General features: G+C 37.6%; 1 protein-coding gene and 1 non-coding gene across 7 annotated transcripts in view; both read right to left on the bottom strand.

Annotated features, from left to right (window-relative positions):
* Window positions 1-21,941, bottom strand: part of KIAA1328 (KIAA1328 ortholog) — a 179,910-nt gene that overhangs the window by 153,145 nt on the left and 4,824 nt on the right. For all 6 annotated transcript variants that reach the window (XM_065662959.1, XM_065662962.1, XM_065662963.1 and 3 more), the window contains 3 exons: window positions 21,412-21,551; window positions 16,359-16,453; window positions 7,368-7,483 (listed from right to left, as the gene is read on the bottom strand). In XM_065662959.1, coding sequence (XP_065519031.1) covers window positions 7,368-7,483; window positions 16,359-16,453; window positions 21,412-21,551 — 351 coding nt within the window. The remainder of the gene's footprint in view (window positions 1-7,367; window positions 7,484-16,358; window positions 16,454-21,411; window positions 21,552-21,941) is intronic.
* On the bottom strand, window positions 17,941-18,012 carry TRNAT-CGU (transfer RNA threonine (anticodon CGU)). Its single transcript has one exon. It is a non-coding gene; the product is annotated as a tRNA-Thr (tRNA).

Below are 21,941 nucleotides of genomic sequence, written 5' to 3'. Positions count from 1 at the left end.
GCCACTCATTTTATTCTTCAAATCTAAAGTAATTACAAGCCAGAGCATGGCAAATGGATTTAGCAGAAGCCATTACGTCAGAAGAATCCTTTAAAGAAGAACAGTAATTTAAAAGACTAAACTGAATAATGAACTCTCCTGAACAACAATTATTATGAGATTGATTTATTGAAAGTGTATTTAATCATACGAGAAATGTTTAAACTTTCCAAAATAGTTCAGGAAGACAGAAAAAACAATAGCAGAGTCAGCCCAACATCCTCATTATAGTTGAAAAGCTGAAGCAGATTGAGAATTCATTTATTTTGGAAGGATAAAGTACATCAATTTCTCTGAATCCACATTTCTAGTCAATTTGTTACAGTACCAGCTTCAACAATTAATGATCTCATTTTCCCATTTGTGCCTCCTTTTAAGAGATCTCAGTCTTTGTTTCCAAATGAGCCAAATGTCATAAAGGAAAATTTAACTCAAAACATCACTTTGAAAGCTCACATGTCTAAAGCCAAATGTTTCATCAACTGCCAGAAAACCACAGGCTATATTCAGTCAGGTACCTAGCCTAGTCAGTCTAAGTGCCTGAATAAAGATCTGTCTTTCACATGTGACACATTTCCTTCTCACCAGCCCGATTTCTACAGAGAAATACCTTTCACCTGAGCTGCTTCAGCCTTTTTCCCCAATGTGGATATGTAAGATTGTCATGGCTGAAGCTGCATTTCTAACGACAGGTCTCTCCCATTAGGTTCAGAGAGGGGCAGCTCATCATCATATCTGGTTCTGAGACCAACACCTGTTAGTTAGTATAGAGAGTATCATGTCTGTGAGTAAGATACCATTCCTCCTCCAGAGACAGAAGACAGGCTGTCTGTAAAGCACATACCTACCAACAGCTACCAATAACCTGGCAAGGCATACTCTACCTCTTTAGCTAGACTGCAGCTCAGAAACATGAAGTCATTAGTGCCATGAAGAGATGACTGCAGCACAACAATTTCATGAAACAGTTAGAATTCTACTAGCCCTCAACACACAACTCCATGAGCCAAAATTCTACACCAGAGATGCTGGGTGGGAAAGCCGTCTCATCTTCAGTCAGCCACACGCAGAACAACTTCATTCTACACTTTACAGTATAAATTACAAAGCAGCTCTGCTTCTCTGACCCCACAGCTATACTTCTGTATTGACAGTACCATCTCACAGACAATCCTGCACCACTGAATATGAAGCTATAGGGCAAAAAGCCTACCTAGCTCACATTCTGCAGAGGCTGAGGCCGACTGTTTAGATGCTGCCTGTTAATTCTGGATAATTTCATAACATGGACAAGAACACTAGCTTGTGCTGTAAAGGCACAAGCTAGGAAAAACCACAGAAAACTGAGCTTTAAATGAATCTCCAGTCATTGATCCATTCAAACACTCAACACTACAATATGTTTCACCTTGTTTTAGTTTAAAAGTTCATAAAAAATTCAAAATATCTTATTTACCCAACAGTCCTTGACTGATTCTTCTACATTTAAGAAGTTCTTAAATACATACATTATTTAGCCAATACTGCCGTTACAGAATAGCATATAAATATTCAGGGACTTTTTAATAAGTTCAGCTTTTATTCAATCAGCCATAATGGTTGCTTAGAAACATTTACCAGTAGGATACCTATAAAAACAGTAAGGGAAACACCTTCAAAGAGTGAAGCGGTTGGATAAATTGGAAAAAAAGAGCAAAATACTCATTTTTTATTCTCCTCACATGCATTCAAGCAAATTATGATGCAGAGAAAGATATATAGTATGCATTTACATATGAAAAACGGGAAAGGAAAAAATTAAAACAATAAGCTGAGGGAGCCAAGTTGAGAAATAAAACAATTATGGTCATTCCAGTCCCTCAGTTTGTAACTTCTCAGAAACTATACTACCAGGAACCATACTTCAGAAACTGTAACAAAAGCAAAAATCACCCTCAGAATTAGCCAAATTTAGACCTAAAATTGATACTGAGTTTTAAATAAATAGCCTGACCTTCAAAAGGACTAAGCATGAGTTTCCTACAAATGTCAATTTTTGTCCCTCTACAGGAATTTTTTTCTTGCCTTTTATTAATTTCAGTGACAGGGACAACAAGGCAGGGATACAACTTCCATACATACATGCTTATCTATACTGTTAATTTTCATACTCCTTTTTCCTAAAACACTCCGTGTTGTCATTCTGAGTTCAGGCTAACTGTCCTTTTGCAAAGGGCAGCCCTGGGAAGGTACACACACCCCTATCTTAAGCACGGCACAAAGACCACACATTGAACTAAGTACATTGCCAAAGGCTTTCTATGCAAAGCCTTTTGGTTTGTGTCTTCACCTGTAACAACAACTTGGCTGGTCAGATTAAAAAAATAGAGGAAATGGATGAAGTGCCCATTTCTCTCCCCATTTTTTGAAGAGAAAATTCAACACAATAGAGAAAAGTGTGGCAGAACAAAAAGGTATATTCTGTACTCCAATACCTGCTTTGTATCAGTTTCTTCTTTAGTATTAAGCAAGTCAACAACTATTTTTCTTCTGAAAAATACTAATTCTACATTCTACCAACACAGAAAGATAGGAAAAGGACAAAACACATAAACAGCACTAATTTATGAGTATATGCAACTGTAATGTAATGAACAGTACTACGGCAAAACTAAAAGCATTTTATTAAAGACTCTAGATACTGCTTATAAAAAGCCCATTATTCTTCCAGCAAATTAATACTCTCTCACTAACAATATCAATAAATGAACTGTTTTAGTTAAATTAATATTCATGTTAACTGCATGCAAAATCAACTAATTGAGTAGTCCTAAGTCAGAATATTAAAAGCATATGTAAACAGTCTGTGATCAATTTTAAGACTAGCCAAGTAAATCAGACGGGTTTTGTTGTATGAACGTGATAGGGTCTTCAAATTGACAGATTGTGTACAATCAGAAAATAATTCCAACAAAAAAATTAAGTAATGCAGGTACATTTTTACTACAAACCAAAACAGCTCTTTAGTAGGGCTGATGAGTTTAAAGACAAAAAAGTTTGCAATGAACAGAATCTCTTCTTCCCTTTACCTCCCCATTCTTTGTGTTCAAAATTATAATTTCAGTATAGCTTAGAATTCAGTAACCATCTTTTATAATTTTTTAAAAGAAATTTCCTCTCCCTCACTTAATAAATCTTCACAGAAATGTTAAGGCTGCTTTTGCTTCTTCATTTACGCAACATCATCAAACTTACATTAAAAAAAAAAAAATCCCTAATGGTGATAACAGGAAAAGCTAAAGACCATAACATAGTTTCTTTGGGCTCTGAAATAACAGTAGTATTTGTTTCTTAATAATCTCATTATTATCTTTTTTTTTCTAAGACATTTATCATAACAGTACTAGGGCATCTTACAAAAGCTATTTTCCTGTTTCTTAAATTAAATCATATTTGGGACCTAAATTAATAATAGGTGGTTGAATATGCCAGGGAAAAAGGAAAGCCAGAAGCTTTTCTCTTAATAGCTCCCAGCAGAAGTGGAGGAAGGGGCAGCGCATGTAGCCTAAGAGCATAACGTGGCACACGCTGTTCATTCCTTATTCTGAAAATGCAAATGGAACAACAAAACTAAGAACACTGAAGTTGCAAGTCAAACACTCCAAAGGCACTGCCAGAATTTAGATTGCTGCTAGAAGCATAGTTCTATCACTCAGTGTGTATCCATCATGATCTGGGATTACAGAAGCAAAGAGAAGGCAAATACTAAGAGTGGATGCTGAGGAAGACACAGAGGTAGGTTACATACAGTGAGCCTTCTCTGGAGACACTGAGCATAGTCCCACATTCTGCTTCAGGGTTTGGAGGGTGTTTGAATACACTGAGCAGACACATCCCTGCTTTCATCAGGTGTCTCACAATCATCTGACTGATCACAGTCCACCTGCCTTTATCCTGGATCTTCCTTAACCTTGTCTGCTTAACTCGTGAAAGGAGTAAAACCTGCGACTGACATCAGCCATGCCCCAGCCCAACCTCCTTTTCCAAGTCTCTTCTTCCAGACAGGTTCTAGTTCTCACTTCCCCAGTACAGCTTCCATATGTTTCCCCCTCTATTTCATGTTTAATCTTCCCTTTCAGAAGATTAACTCTACCCCCCATATTCTCATGCTTACAGCTAAGATGTTTTCATTGTGGAGAGTACCAAAAGAATGGGAGCACCTGTTACTGGATTTTCCTGTTCTGCCCACCTGGGTAAATTTTAGTAAGAACAGCCAAAGATGTCATCACAGCATGCAAATCTTAAACCGCTAAGCATCACATCGCCAACGAACAGCAGCACTAGAATTTTTTGGAGAAAACGCTACAAGAGTTTTATGTAGGCAAAATAAAGATTTGATACTGCCTTTATCCTGAAGTTCAAACGGGCTTCAAACAGGAAGGCCCTATAAAAAAGTAAGCCAACTAAGGCTGGCTTCCATAAGCCAACCAAGCTCCATTAAAATACTTACGTCTGGCCAAATTATAAGGGAATGACAGATGTAACTGAGTCAGGGAAAAGGAATAGGCCAGACAACTCCTTTAAATCCTTAATTTTCCTTAATTCTCCGATAACAAATATTGGGCAACCCTGACAGCAAGCTGGCCTATTTATGATTCACAGTGTGCTCATCAGAGTTGTCCTCCATTAACTGCACACCCTAGTAAGAACTACTCAAATGCAATGGAAGGATAGAACTGAGTTTCAAGTTTGCATGAAATTTGGGTTGTTCTCTATCCAGACAGCACTGACCAGTCCCAAAGCACATGCAAGCTTAGGCTGCAGACACTGTTTTATAAATATTATTAAGTTATTACAGTGAGATCACTGCATTCCACCAACCCCTTTACCCCCCAGTGCTTTTATCATAGTCCATCACCAATTAATTCAAATAGATGGGTCCACGTAGCTTCTTAAAAAAAAAACACAAAAACCCACAAAAAAACCCACCAAACACAACAAAATGAAGGATGTCTTTAAAGCAGAGATTTCAAGCACAAAAAAAAAAAAAAATGTATCTTCACTGCAAGATTTTCAATAAGAAGAAAATCAAACAATAAAACTCATGTTGCTGAGGAAAAAAAAAAAACAACCCACGTTCCCTGTGCTATTCAATTTAAACCTTTGCCAAGTTGAAATTACACTTCACCAGATAGCTGCTGTTATATCAGAAGCACCAATTTATTATTGTAGGATAATTTTAAACACTGGTCTAGATAAAGTAATTTTACAGAGAATAAATTAGCTTTGGGAAAGGGGGGAAAAATTAAGTAAAATCGATTTTACCAGACCAGGTTTTTTCTTGTGGTATTATATTCCTGCTACCTTATTTGTAAGTGAACTCTACATTTCAGAAGAACTTGAAGAATTTCAAGTTGCTGTACTTGAAAATAACCAGAATCTGTATTCAACTTTGGCAAGTCATTTCTACCATTTTTTGTCTCTGCAAGAAGCTTTAAGATAAAAAATTAACTGATCAGAGGTCCATTGAGGATCTTGAATCATCCATGTATGATAGGCAAGTATTGCAGTAGTTAAAATTATATTGTTTAAAATTATAACCTTGTTTTATATTTCTAGGTTTGCAGTTTTATGAAGTGTAAAATTGCATGCATTAACCTTCTGCCATGTCTACGAGACTTCTGAAAAAGTACTCATGCTTATGCAATCTATTTCTAGTAAAGAGGGAAAAAAGGGGGGGCAAAAAAAACAAACCATGCAAAAAAACCAAGCAAGCATGCCTACTTCCCAGTAGCCAAATAAACCTCAGATGAATTACTGAAAGCTTTATGTGCATATATTAAAAAATACTAATCTGGAACATACATCCCACCCACATTAATGAGCCGACTGAATGCACAAGATCTAATATATTACAAAATACTGGCTTTAGTGAAATCAATGTAAAGGAGCTGTAGCCACATTTAATGGCTCTTAAATACACCAGATTTAGTATTTTCCAGGAACTTTTCCATGGCTGGCTAAGCTTGTTGATGTGCATATTATTTAGTACAAACAGTCCAAATTCTTTCTATCAATGTAAGTGCCACTGTGCTACAAGAGATCTTCTGGGTCATCAAGGGCAAGACAAAAATCTCACTGAATTCCTTTCACAAGCCAACCAAGCTCCATCATAAAAGCTGTTTCTGTGTTAAGTCTTTATGTGTTGACTGTGAAATATGATTGCTCGAATTCTCAAGAACCCTCCTCTAACTTCATGGTTTGTGGACCATTTATCTCCATATATATTTCTGTTTTAAGCTAGGCCTACACCTTGAACAGTCCCTTTTTTTCTCAGCATTGTCTCTGCCCCTATTCACCTTACCACGATCTCAACTTACTTCCATATGGCCAGTCACTATTCATAAGCATACATACAAACACACTTAAGTGTCTTCTCATAAAATAGCTTCTCCAGGCTTTCACCATCTTATGTACCCTTCTCCACAACTGTTCTCACTAATTTCATTTTTTACTTGAACAAGGAATTACTCAGGACTGAAAATCCTATTAACACTAGGTTTCATCAATGCTTTTTAAAATGGCATTAGTATCCTCCCTACTTGAAATACAATTACTGATGAACTACATAATATTTGCAGCGCTGTCTCTTCCATGTCGCACTGTAGTCAACCGTTAGCCATATGAGGAATTAAACAAGGAAACATCAACATCAGAAAAGTGAACAGGAGGATTGTGCAAAGGTCTATCACACCACACTGAGGGAAAATTGCAGTTCCTGCCACATTGACTTTGCATACAATATTCCAGGATTGGGACTAAGCATATGCAGCTTAATAAAAATGGAAGTCACAACCTGCAAGAAACCGCATTTGCCTAACTTTATATTAAAAAAAAAAACACCAAACAAAAACTACACCAAAATAGTCTGAACTGGCTAAATTCCCTAGTATATGTATACAGTTCATATGTTTTCATATAAGTTATCTTTCTGTGGACATGGAGAGCACTGTAATACCAAGCAAGTTTTAGAACTCAACCACAACAACTTAATAGGATTAAGTAAATTAATAAATAAATCTATAACCATATTTTAATGCACAAATTACTTATTGTCAGTTTTAGTTGACAAATATCTATTTCATAGCAAAACAACATCACAGGAACAGCTGGATGGCAGCTTTAAGCTCAAATGAACCAGCATCACAGGCTGACAAGTCATCTCTCTGATTGCTTTTGAATGGCAGCACATGCAGATTTATTCTCTGCCGTAAATTAGAACAATTATTTCTCTGCAGTTCACTTTTTATTTCAGACAGTGAGCCCCCGCACGTATTTTTAAAGGATATCTTCCCTTTCCTTGATGATAAGTTCATTCTGTTCCTCTAGCTGTCTGATCTTCTTCTCGAATGACTCCTGTTCAGCTTTCAGCCGTTCTTCTGTCACCTCCTTTTCTTCACTTACCCTGAAAAGAATATGAGAAAAATAAAATATATGCCCATAACCACAGTGCCTGACTTATAACTCTTCTGCTCCCCAGGTAAATACAACTCCTCTGCTTCACCTCTCCACCTTTAAACAGGTGAGTTCCTCATAGTGTTTATTTTATTGTATTACATTGGAAGATGCATATGACTTTATGCAATACATCATTTTTCCAAACACACTGGTCTCACTAGAGTACATGCACATTAATGGGCTGCATGGAACAGCAAACTAAGGACCTAAACCCACAACAAGATTTGTGCAATTTGGTTCCCTGCAGCATAATGAAGAAACACTGGGATCCTTGCAAGCCTAGGGCATGTAGGCAGGCAACCCAAATGGGAGAGTTTAGCTACCAAGACAGGAAGAAAACTGGAAAACTCTTCTGTTTCTTAGTGCATAAACTAATTCTTTCATATTTACTGGTCAAATATAAGTCCAGGAAAAGAAAAAACTTTCTTTTTAGCATTCTACAAAAGAAAAAGTCTGTCCTCTTCTGAGAATTTTAAAATATCAAGCTGCAGGAGTAAATTTTCCCTTCTGTCTGGGCCATGGCACCCTGTATCTTGCTGCTCAGTGTAAACAACTGGATCAAGATTAAAAGATGACAATGTGAGAAAGGTTTACAATGATCATTTATTCTGCACCTCAAGAGCAGGCTGCAAAAATAATTATTCTGGTATCACGTAGGCAAGACGACCACTATGCACAAATGATCCTGTAACTATGCTAAAAAACACAGCTTAGAAATCATGGTTCTATAAAACCTCTACAAAAACATTAAGTAATGAGCTTAGACTAATAAATATTATTGCTCTGCACTTAGGCAATTTCTGTTGCTGAAGGCTCTTAAAGTTCAGTCTCTTAGGATGATGAAACAGCTGCTACAACAGAGGTGACATGAGACCAAACTAGTACAACTTTTAGCAGACTTCAACTTTTTAAAATTTCCTTTAACTGGAACAATCCTGTAGGAAGAATAAGGGAGGGAAAGTGTAATACATATCTATATAATACATATATACGAAGACTTCCACTCACTCATTAGACTCGTTAACATTCTTAACAGAGAACTTCCATTTGAAGACTGAGCCATACATTTGACATCATGACATTTCCTTTAGGAGGAAAAGGATTTGTTTTGATAATCCAGTAGAAAAGCCATAAATACCAAAATTGGGTCACCCCTCTGGTGGGGAACCATAGACAGGCAGTATTCCTCAACTCTAAGATCAACTCACAGCCTTTCCCACAACAGTTGAAGCAAACTGCATGAAGCTGGAAATAATTAATAGTACCAAAACTCACACCTTTTCTCTACAACCCTGGAGGCAGAAAAGTAACATAGAGCATATAATCAAATTCTGTAAATTAGGGCAGTTTGAAAGTTTGGAACAAACTATTAATTGGAAAGTTTCTAAATTACATAAAAAGAGACACGGATTTAGCATAAAAACATCACACTGTTCATGTTCCCGTGGTCTCATTTACGATCCTGTCCCTGAAAGTATTCATCAACTCATTCTTAGGCCCCTTTCCCTTCACTCAAAGGTTGTCAAAAGTGGGGTGGACGCATCAGAAAAAAAACGAAAAGGAAACCAGCTATATTAACTCTGGGTCCATCCTAACACCTATGTACTCCTCAGTTAAGCAAGGCAACAAACTTCTGAAGATTATTTACTATCCATCCTTGCTCCCTAACACAGTTACAACAGTACATATGCCACAGGCTGCAGGCTCAGGCTTTTGCATCTAACCACAATCAGTTTGTTTTCTCTGAATCTACAGCAATCATATAAGTGACTATAGCATATATGACTTTCCTGCATGTAATCAGTGAAAGATGAAAGAATGTCTTCTGTTTCTTAAGGTAAAATAAATAAATAAATAAATAAAAGTAGAGAACAGAGAATAAACCACATCAATTGGAAAAGACAACGAAGACAGCAATGACCATGTAAGATGAGACAGGAAGAAAACAAGAACAGTGGAAAATAAAATCAGAAGGGAAAGGCAGAACAAGCACCATCTCCAGGACACTATGTAAGGAAGGAAGCTTGCTTCCTAACTGCTGGAGTGATGCTGCACTATAAAAAGGGACAACTGAAACATCGGGCACCAAAGAATATTAAAATCCAGCAACAGTATAAGAAAATCACAGAATGGTTTGAATGTGAAGGGATCTTGAAGCTAATATAGTTCCAATACTACTGCCATGGGCGGCAAGACCTTCCACTAGACCAGTTTGCTCAAAGCCCCATGTAGCCTGGCCTAAAATGAGGTAAGAAAGAACAGAGCACTAGAGAAATTAGACTAAACCTAGCAGATTTTACCCATCTCTGCATTTTCCGATTTGCGCCTTGTATCAGTCTGCATCACATGCACGTGCTGTGTTTGTATTTAACACAGATCACAGCAAGCTGTCATACTCCCAGACACATGAATATATCGTGCCACATATCTTATGCAGTAAATGACTGAGAACAGTAAGTGATCTTAGAAGAAATGTGGCAGTATGTGTTTATGTATCACAAAGCAGGAGACAGCCCATAAAGGGCAGGCAAGATATAGAAGACAGTTACTCACAGGAGGTGGCAAAAGGAAGTCAGAGAAAAGGAATACAAGAATGTCATCAGATTATGTTGGATTTATGACACATCCTATACATAGCTCAGTGAGATTTTTTTATATTCTTATTTCTTTGCCTTCTGGCAGAAAAAAAACATGAAAGATTTTTAGCAGAATTAGGAAAAACTTCACTGATGCCAAACAGAAACATTACAAGGCTCCTTAAAAGGATTTTTACCTGCTTTTCATCTGCCAGTGGTCAGAAAAGAGCAGTGAAAGAATAAAGAAACTACAACTACAAAGGGCACAACTGCTCCCCTGGGCAACACGGTGGTTTCCAGCTCCATTATTGTTGTTTGCAGGAACAAATAGCAGACCAATAGGAGAAGCAAAGATGACAAATCAGTAGAATTATTCCAGCTGTTCAGAATTATTCTAGCACCATTTTCTTAATTGCAATTTACATCCACCTATCTTATGTCATAGGCTACACACCAACTTTGCTTGAGATTTGTTCTAAATTCAACACTTCAAAGCTTACGTAACTCTAGACATCCAAATAAAGATATTATTTTTATTTTACAGAAAAAAAACTCCTCTGTAGGAAATAAAAATTCATAATGCAGAGATATTGACAAAAAAAAATCCTCCTAGGACATCAGCTTTAGGTTTCAAATTAATTCCTAATTCACCAGTTCCTACTGTTATGGTGTGCTCTCAAGTCCACTCCTGATACTAGTAGTTCTGTGTTATCTGAAGAAGGAATTGATCAACAAGCTTGCTGATGACACTGATCCATTCCACTGAGTAACACAGGATTGATGCTCTCAAGGTGGAATTTTTGAAGTACTGCACAGGTCAACAGCGCTTCAAGTTTCACTTGTCTATTGAATAACTGGCATGCACAAGAAAGAGTCATAACACATCAACACTACGCTAGGGACAAAACTCAAGAGAACTCTTCCTGACTGAAGGCTCTTACAATCTTTACAAAAGAAAAGAGCTGAAAAGCCAAATTAAAAATAGTGTTTCCTATTTTTTAAAAGTGTTAGAAAAAATTAAGCTTTTACTTAAGCTTTTACAAAGAGCTGCAACCGAGCAAATTAAGAGAGAAGACAACATAAATAAAAAGCAGACACACGACACTGGGAAGTTCACTGATCAGTCCTAGAGCTGTTGGGAACATTCATTTTTTAGGGAATATTCACCTAGTCTGCCAACTAGCTAGCAAAGATGGAAAAATTCTGGTGACCATTCTCAAAAACTGGAAATTTTAAATTCCAAGCCAAGAATGGCAATTGGAACAGGCAAGGCCATAGCGGAAGGAAAGGAGCAAGGACTAAGATAAGAGCACCATCCAAAGCCCAACACACACAGAAATCATGGACTGAAATCAGGTATTCCAAGGGAAGGATGCACTCCAGAAAGATGAAACAAGAAGTTTCATGCCAGAGCTGATCACAACATGCCTCTGGCAGAAGTGAGCACCAAGTGACTTTTAATACAAGCACTGCAGGAAGAAATAATGGCAGCACTTTTGTCTAAGGACACTTCACAAATCTGATATATTTTACCCAAGTATCATGGGCACTTTGTATAAATTAAAAAAATAAAATAACAAAACCCCTAACGATCCAAAGACATAATTAAAATTGCTACAGAATGGATAAATTTTATGATATGCAACCAGCAAAATACAAAACTAGATCTCACAGCATGAATTTATAGCTACAAATGACTTTTTAAGCACAAAAGGTAAGTGTGATTGGTGATACAATAATCCAAGGCATGCTTTCCCTATCAACAAGAAGCAATTTCCAGACAAGCTTAGGGATATCTCATTTGCAGTCTCACTGCCTGACCAATTAAGAGAACTGCAGCACAATATTGCTCCTAAAGTAGCACAAACAAAGAAAAAAGAATAAAAGATCTTGACATTGAAGTTAAAGCCAGGTTACATATGAGGTAGTGTAACCCAGGAGAGAAGGTAACTCAAGAGGCTACACACTGCAGATCTGTAATACCGGCTTCCACAGGCAAGTTGTCCTTCAAAGATCCTAACTGCTGAAAGAAAAACACTTAAACAGCAGATATATATGCTACAGTAGTTTTACTGTCCTTCTTTGTAATGCTTTCCAGTTCTATAACCAAATTAACCTTCTGTTTTGATTCCTATTTTCACCTTTTGCTGAAAAATTTCAATTGCAGTTGGTCAATTTCATCTTCATATCAGGATGAAAAGCAATGCTGGTAAAAAAAGGCTAGCATCCCAGACTGCCAGCACCCTACAAAGGGTTTAGGAATCCAAGGACTTGGGAAGGAGGAATCATTTTCTCTGTAAGGGACACAGGGCTGTCTGAAGTCTGTTTAACAAGCTGCTGGGGGTGCAAGTCATTCTGGGCATGCCAGTGGTCTTTGCCAGAAAGACACTAATCTGACAGCAAAAACCACCTTGTATCTCATTTGAAAAGGGCAAGCACTCCCTCCCTTGGGTGGATAAGGGCATTATGATACCTTTCTACCTAAATTGCTTTCAAAGATTTGTTTGCAAAGACAACAGGGAGCCAGCTTTCTCCGTGTTTATCTTATCTGAAGAAAGAAAGAATACAAAGTAGATACCAATTCTCACCAATAAAAACAAAAATTAAAATTTCATGAACCATTCTACCTCACCTAGTCAATGCCTCTGTTCATTCAAAAGCAAATTGAATATGTGAGCTGTACAGGCCCATGTGAACTGTGCAGCAGGGAAGAAGTATTTATGATGTACATGTCATAGTGGGAGCTAGAAAATCACTCCTATGGCTGTATATCAGTCAGGAGTGGAGTGAATGCTTGCAAGCACGCACACATTCACTCTCTCTGCAAAGGAAGTTATGACCCTCTCCATTCAGCCAAATGCTATGACAGAGAGCACTCTCAAAATCTGCATATCACTTCAAATATTTCATTCCACAATACTTCGTACCCATTCCTGGTACGGTGTCTAGCAAGTCCTTAATGCTTAAGAGCCAAATGGCTGGGTCTTAGAGGACCTTGTGCAGCTCCCTCCTGGAAGAGGCTAATGTGTGCTGACACTGGCGCAGAGTACAAGGTTAGGAATCCTTCAGCTTCTTCACCATGTCACTGCTCATTTCATTAAATAAGCTAATGACTGATTCAGGAGTAGCCTGCAGTAATAAAAGCTCAGAGAAAGTATTTTTTTTACTCTTAAAAGGACTCTGCTTGTAGGAAGAGCTAAAATTTGGTCTTATCATGCCTGTCACTTTCACCACCATACCAGCAGCACCTTGCTGAAAACACAAAGATGCCATGCCAGTTGTTTGTGACAGTAATGGCTTATCACACTAGAGAATTTCCCATTTACCACAAAGCACTTTGGCACTCATGGGCCTGGCTCATTCTACTCAGAAATTCATCTACAGAAACAATTCAGAAAGAATTTGCTAACACAGTTAAAACAAAGTTCGAATTTACAACATTCAAGTCTTTTACAGTTCGGGCCCAGTTTGTCTCTCTTTTCACATAAAGGAAGATAAACTGGATATACAATCATAGAATACTCTCGGTTGGAAGGGACTGTCACAGATCATCTAGTCCAACCGCCCCTGCAATCAGCAGTGACACCTTCAATTAGATCAGGTTACCCAGAACCACATCCAACTTGGCTTGAATGTCTTCAGGGATGGCGCATCCACTACCTCTCTGGGCAACCCATGCCAGGATTTTACCACCCTCATTGTAAACAAATCTCTTCCACACATGCAGCCTGAATCTCCCCTCTTTTAGTTTAAAACCATCACCCCTCCTCCTGTTCAAAGAAAGGCAAAATAATGGTTACATTTACAGGTGGCAGCACAGAGCAAAAACTAAGATTATTTAGCCTAGACAGGAGGATTAGAAAGGATCAGCTGAGTTCATTCTTTCAACCCTGTCTCAAAATTGAATTTCATAAAGTCCCTAACAGCTAACGTTGATGTCAGCTACCAGAAGCTGCAGCAGAGCATTACGGAGCAGTAACTGATTTTTTTTTTTTTTCCAAGGGAAAGGTTAATAATATAGCCAGTATTGTAATTCACTCACATCAAGACAAAATCCAACACAGCAGCATATTAGCTAATGCACAGGCACACACCTTCCAAATGTTCAAAAGTATAACAGGAATGAGAGTGGGAGGAAGAGAAGAAGGGAGAGAAAGTACATTAGGTCTCCTTCAGCAGTCACAGAAGCCAGAAGAAAGACCAATATCCTGAACTGCTCAAGCAAGGGGTTAATCGTATTTTCCTACTGGTTTCCACAGAATTTTACAACTGTCTCCATGCAGACAGTGACCAATCTATTTCTGTCCAGCATCCTGCAACAGACATGCAGGAATTAGTCAGAACTACCCTCATTTTCATCATAAAAGTTAACAACTTCAGGAAGAGTGAAGTATAGCTCTGGTCAAGAGAGGCCTTTATTATTCCAAGTATTTACTGCATGACAGTCTTCCTGGAAAACTTTCAGCATCCTGCTGCTTCCTTTTCTTCTCTGAAACAGCAAAGAATGTTTTACTGCATGTAAAACCCTCCATCATTACACAACTAGGGATGAAAATTATGGAGAGTTTTAAAAAAGTGACGAGGTGAGCGGAATTAAAGTTCAACTTCCCTATTACTCTGCAAAGGACTTTTAATAACATCCAATAAAAATAAGATTAAGTTTAAAAATAAAAGAGAACTAAGTATAAAATAATAGTGTTCCACTAATTTTACTTTTCAAAATTAATGTTGCTGCACTTTCTATTTTTCTTCGAAGAAATGTCAGGCAGAAATATCAAACTGTCCTCAGGGAAAAATCACAGCATCTGAGATTTAAGAAGAATCCCATGCTCAAATGAGTTAGTGTACTACTATTCACCAGGGAGCAGTGTATTATGAGGAACAATGTAATAAAAGGCTTTTTTTAATATTAGAATATACCTCTATATATCAACAGTGGCAACAGTGTCCGAATACCTCCAACATCTGACAATTTGTAACCAGCCTTCCCAGCAATCTACTCTTTATGACAGCCTTAACTAGACATTTTCTAACACATAAGGTAGGATAAAATAGCGTTGCAAGCATGAAGAACTTCAGAAATTACTAAAATACTGTATAGCAAGAAATCCTATATTGGTAAAAATTATTAGCAGGCAAAATGGTCCACTGGATGAGGATAATCAGAGAGAAAATATTCCTAGCTGCACCTAAGACTTACTGCATGACCTTGAGCAAGTAACTTAATTTCACTGCCCAAATTTTCCAATATAAAAAGGACAGTAATGCTTGCCAATTATTGCAGACATATGAAATCTATGGCAAAACGCATTTCATTAATACCTGAGAACCTACATTTTATTCTAGAAAAACTGTGCCTTTATAAGTTTTCAAAATTCTTTATAAATTCTTAGTATGGACACTAACTTTGAGACCAAAGGACCCAAGATCATCTCACAAGACGCTCCCCCTGATGTCCGAGGTCCTGCTAAAGTCCCTGCTAAAAACTGAGAAGCACTCCTCAGTTTTACAGCCCCTATGTAAAAAGCAGATTTCCACAAATTCTTAAGTGTTAGGGACACAGAGGGAGGCAAAAATCTCCTCTCTCAAATTCAGTCTGTCTTTCACATCATTTATCTTTGTGAATGCAACTAGCACTGGAATAAAACGTCGGAAAAAATGTTTGCTAAAGCTGTGAAATTTGCACTATTTCAGCCTCTCACAGTATAGGGAGAACTTTAATGAATTAATCAAAGCAAAAGAAACTTTGGCTAGATGAATTAAAATTATACCGCACTCTTTATTGCTCTACACGTGCAAGCACTTCAAATACTGATTAACATGTCTCAGCCACAAAATCACCAATACACCTTTAACATGGCATGCCATGTAAGAGGTTACCCTGACAAATAAGCACTACAAATTTTCATATCAACAAAGCCTGTCATTTCCAAAAGACAATATGTGTTTATTTAAAGCACATGATACAGCAGCAAACAAAACCCTAGCCCTGTGACATGTTTTTTATGGATGAACTACTGCAGGTCATAAAACTTTGGCTTTTGTACTCCAAGCATTTAGAGGGGGGCTGGGTCAAGAAGCAAGGAAAAACACACCAGGCTGCTTCATTACTCATATCTCTTCCAGCGAGAAAAATTACCTTATGCAAATATTCAGTTCCATAAAGCAGTTCTACATTGCTTGATGTTAATTAGAGGAATGACTCTCCTTAAACATAATGCATTTTCAGGTGATGCTTATTCTTACCTGGCAAGTTCTCTAATTAAGTTTGCAATGCGCCTCTTGTCCTCAGGACATAAATCCTTTAAAGAAGCACTCTTCATTCCTCCTTCATTAGTGACCTGAAAATTTAAAGTGACATTTTAGAAAGTACTCTTTAAAGGAGAACAAATATTTCATAAGATATTAAAGCATTTCAAAACCTAGTAACTAGAAGCAGACAAATTCCGACTGGAAATAAAACATGATTTTTTTAAGTGTAAGTACAGTTCTGTGAAACAAATTACCAAATTGTGAAGAATTCTTTTAATAAACTCGTAATTCAAAAGCAAGCTGCTAACTTTACTATTAAACACTTGGGTAAAGTTTTAAGACATACACTACCCATTGGTTCATACTAGAAAAAGGGCAGTAAGTTCTCATGACTTGGAAATCTAGCGCAGCGATATCCAGATCTGAGTTCACACCTTATTATATTAGGATCATAAAAAATTTAAAAAGAAAAATTTTTTTTTTATTAAAAAAAAAATAAATTCTGCCTTAGCATTTATGACCAAAACATAAAAACAGCAAAAAAGATATACAATATATCATTAGTAGATTGTGTAAGTCCTTATTTGGAAAGATTTTTTAATACACGCTTTTTCTTTTTTTTTAATCACTTATTTGCTACCTTCGGACCTACTACTTCTCAAACCGAACCTTTAACAGACTCCAGTACTTCGTTCTTTTAACGCATTCCTTTATCACATTGGTATTTGCTATCAATGTCCACCAGAGGGCACATTGCTGCTCGTGTTTACAGCAGCTGCTCGGATTATGGAGGCTACTGACGTTAGCTACTTCTGGTGTTTCCAAACAGAAACAGTTCTAAATTCTAAATTGTTTTTCTTTATAAAACACTTTCGACATCAGTGACTCGGTTCTCCAGTGCTAGCACTAACAAAAATCCCAACGTGAAAGCTGCAGTAAAAACTGCTATTCTGTCCAAAATATTTTATTTCTACTTAATCTGGTTTACTTATTCTCAGTTTAGATTTTTACTAATCTTCAAATATTACAAACCTTCCCGAAGGCACACTGTGCTTAACATGAGATCCAAGAACGCTACCAAATGCCTTGCAGGTTATTGCCCAGGCTATTCACAACTGAAACGTGCTGCAATTAGGGAAGCATGCTGCTCTGGCTGGTATTCTTCGGTGTCTACTCAGTCATCTGGCCCATGATTTCTTTAACAGTCACTCATCAAAATGCTGATTTATTGGCTCTCAAAGTTGTTACTCTTGATCTCACAGTTTCAGCATGCCGTACCTTACTTACAGTCAGTATTTGCTGGTTTAGTATTTATCGGCTGGGGGGACTGGGCTAAGGTTCCTCTTTCACTGTACTTCATGGCTATGACTTGCAATACAATAGACAAACTGATTATGAATCGGGGCTGGTACTCCTTCCCAGTGTGGTCATCTCCTCTATACTTTGGGAGGTATATAATGGAAGTGTTTAGCATTCAAACATCATTTTTTCCCTTCTCGGGTGGTCAGCCTATGAAGAAGACATTCCTTCACACCCTCCCCGCAGCAGGACTGCCAGCGTAGCGCGCTGCCTCGGCAGACACGGACGGGATTCGAACCCGCGATTTTCAGTTTACGAGACTGACGCCTTACCACTTGGCCACCGCACCCAGCCGTGCTTAGCTTCCAAGATCAGATGAGATTGGGCATTTTCAGGGTGGTGTAGCCATAGGCTGAGTACGTGAGCAACTAAGCAAAGCAAAACAAAGCAGAGATGTCCAGGCTCCAAAAACAAGATCTCACCAATGCATTGGCCAGACACACTGGGAGTCTTGGGAACCTGGAGACAGGTGCTGGAAAGGTCCATGTGGATTCAGCTCCTTTAAGTCCAAGGTGATTACATTCTGCTTGTCTTTTATCATCTTTGCAAGTCTTTGAGGCTGGTAACACCCCTGCCATCTTCAGTGCATGGTTTTCAAGCTCTGGTACGGTGTTCCCTTCTCTTTACTTCCAAAGACACAGTCCAGTAACTAAGGTATAACACAAACCCACCACTGCTACCACCAATAATAATAATGATATGGGAAATAACAAGGGAAGAGAATAGCTAACACAAGTTAACACAATACTTCACAGAACCACCTCTGAGCATACAAAGCAAACACTGGGTTGCTCTCCCCTCATTAGCAGTAATGGCAGCTGATCCACACATATCAGGAAGGAAATGCCCCCTTCCATTCTTTGCTAATTGCTTCTTGAACAATAGTTAGAAATAATTAAAGAACTACATCACTTTTGGAAGAGATTTTGATTTTATACAGATTCATGTTACACACATCTGACTCTTCAGTACACTCTTATTTTAACTTAAGTGGATTTCCCAAAGGGATGGGGAAAGGTAAAGTAAAAGACTGGATTTTCCTAAGTCAAATCAGATTTCAGGGCTTTTCTTGAGGACATTTGATTTCACAGTTTCCTTCCAAAACATATGCTATTTACAGTCATACAAATGAAGAGATAATATCTTAAAGTTAACTGAATTCAACTAAACATAAGGTTGAAGGATCTGCATTTCCCATGCTAAAAATATCTGATTTATTTTTATTTTTAGCAGCCTGATGATGGAACTTCTTTAAGAAAAATCAGAAGTAACAGGACATTTTTCACTCACAAAATAGGCACAAGCTTGATCACATAAGTGAAGGAGATTTAAACAGAAGGTACTCAAAGCTATTACTCAAACCTATGTACATACTGTCAGACAAACATCAGTGGTATGAAAATTAAAATCTAAAAAGGCAGGCTTGTACCATAACACATGTCAAAATGAAGCTGTGGAATTATACACAGCAACAGCTCCACCATCAAAATAAGATGAAAAATGATACAGAGGCCAAGACTATTCTTCTCCTTCCAGATTTCTGTCCTTTCTACACAGCTCAGGGTAGAACTCAGTTTCATAACTGTTTCATAACTCAGTATTTTCTGGATGAAACACACTACATAAATGGGAGATTCTCTCACTTTATAAACCATGTCTTGGAAGATCACAATTTGTGTGAAAGAAACAGACAACTTCTATCAAAAGGAAGTAGGAAGATGGGAAATTTTTGTCAAGACCAGTACAGCAAACCACTGATTCATTAAAATCACCAGAAAAGCTCCATAGCTAACAACACCTTTTTGAAATCTTCTCCAAAATTCTAATTCACCTTTCTGGTACTCAAGACCACCTGTATAAAGATAAATCAGTTCTGCCAAGATTCATACTAAAGCAAAAGCAAAACTCAATCCATTCTCTTCAAAAGAGGATTCTGGTAAATCATAATGCTGAGCTACCTACCAGTACAACAGTGTAAAGTGTGTTAAAAGTAAATCGATCAGCTCTCGCTAGACACACACACACAACACCTTTAAGAGGATTAGTTGTGTGCTAATGAGAACTCCTTGCAAAAAGAATTTTGTGAAACATTCTTCTTCCACAATAAGTAAAATGTACTCGTTCTGTTTGTTTCAAGTAATTCAGAGCTTATCTTCAAAGTTAGAATACAAAGCTTCCAGGAAGATTTGGCAAGGTAAAAAAAAAATCACAGGTTAAAAGAAATGAAAAACAGAAAAAGCTTCAAACACATTTTATTGTCAAAAACATAAAAACATGTTTGAGTCTCCAATCAAGATTTCACATAAGGCATTCTATTAAAAAAAAAAAAAAAATGGAAACACAAAGACCATTTCTGTCCTAACAGCTCTCAGAGAAAGGGGAGTAAAAATTCTCTAAACAATGCAATCAACACACCATACAACAAAACAGATTCTAAAGTGACCTAGGAAGGCACTTGACTTGTAGATACTTAGTAGGAAGAGATACTTCTACATAAGATACTGCATAATGGGGGCTATTTGTGAAATTCCTCTGCATGTTACTTAACAGCATCATTTGCAAGGTGCGTCTATATACCAGTCTACTAAAAGCAAGTACTGATAAACAGAGAAATGGAAACAGGTAGGTCCAAGAAGGACCCTAAAAATTAATAATAGTTATAAGGATGTCATGCTAAAGGATGCGAACGGCAATGACAGTGTCAAAGCAATGACAGCTGAGTGATCTGTCTTTACATCAGAGTTTTGAACGCACATGTAAGGCACATAGCATTTACTCAGCACACAGAAAACACAAGCAAGGATATCTTAGCCCAAAAACCAAGATTTAACTGCATGATAATACAACAGTGATTCAGAAGCAGTCAGAAGTTCTACATCCAGCCTGTAAGGGAAAGCATACCAAACCCTAGTGAGTAACAGACTTGCCCAAGATGACTATAATGCAAGGGAATTAACAGTACTCAAATGACTTACACAGTCCCTGCACTATACAGATCAGGTTAGAAAAATGGCACTTCTCAACAGATTTATGAGTATCTCACAATACAGAACAGCCTTCCAAAGGAAACCCCTCTGCTCTGAAACTTCTAATGCAATAAACTGTAGAAAAAGCATCATTTACTGCAGGAGTATACCAGACAATTCAAAGCAAAGACAAAGATAATCATCTGATAAAGCTATTTGTACTACTCAGAGCTATTTTTAAATGTTACTATCAAAACCAGAAAGTGATTTTATACTCCTAACATGAGCAGACACACCAAAAAGGTCTCTAAAAAGAATCTTGGAAGTCTTGTTTCTAAGCTATATGACTAGTGCAATGAAACTGAATAGACTCAAACAACCTCTTGTGTTTGGCCAGTAATATACAGGTAGATATAGGGCTACTCAAAGCTACACTCTCTACATATACACACATAGAGAGATATACATTATCTGCCTTACATAGCCTCAGTTACATATCACTTACATAAACTTGCACATTCAGCTTTTGTTCTCTTTAGGTGGGCAAGCAGTTTCAGTGGAAAAGTAATTTTTGCCAGCAAGCCACCATGTAGGTAGGCAAAAAGTGTAAGAGATTGTAAAACTAATAGCACATGAAAACTGTAAGTTTTCAGTCTAAAGATTTTCTGCCATTTTTCTACTATGCACACTCTTAAGAGCAAGAAAAACTTGCCTTTACTGACCTGCTGCCCTGTTAGATCTCCTGTGCTTCTAATAGGATCCATGTGAATGGAAGCAGCAGCTGCAGGCACCTTTAGTTCAGTTTCACTTTTCTGATTTTTTGGCAAACACCTTGCTCTTAAATTTCCTTTTGTAGCCACTCCTGCAGATGAAAGACAAGCAGAACACAGAAATTAGAAAGTCAAAAGGGTCCTGTCTCTTGCCTCTCACAACAGGACTTCCACAAAGGCATCCGTGCCTTTAGCAGCATTTTCTCAAAAGAATGAGCATTTCAGGTATATGTTTGCAATACTCCCCAGCCCTTCACTCCACACAAAATTTCATTAAGATGAATATATGAGCACAGCACTGAAGTGCACTCAGCCACATGAACATTAAAGTAAATTCTGAAACACACATGTCTCTGACTGACCTTCAGTGCTAAAACCTATATTTGTTTAAGATGTAAAAGCATAAACTTGAGCTTCTGCTTATAGGCTTTAACATCCCCATGTTCATACACACGGGAGAATAACATTTCTGAAAGTCTTTT

Source organism: Lathamus discolor, chromosome Z (genome assembly GCF_037157495.1).
Source record: "Lathamus discolor isolate bLatDis1 chromosome Z, bLatDis1.hap1, whole genome shotgun sequence".
NCBI classification, from domain to species: domain Eukaryota; kingdom Metazoa; phylum Chordata; class Aves; order Psittaciformes; family Psittacidae; genus Lathamus; species Lathamus discolor.
The sequence above is the reverse complement of the archived record's forward strand: the minus strand, read 5'-3'. Positions and strand labels throughout refer to the sequence as shown.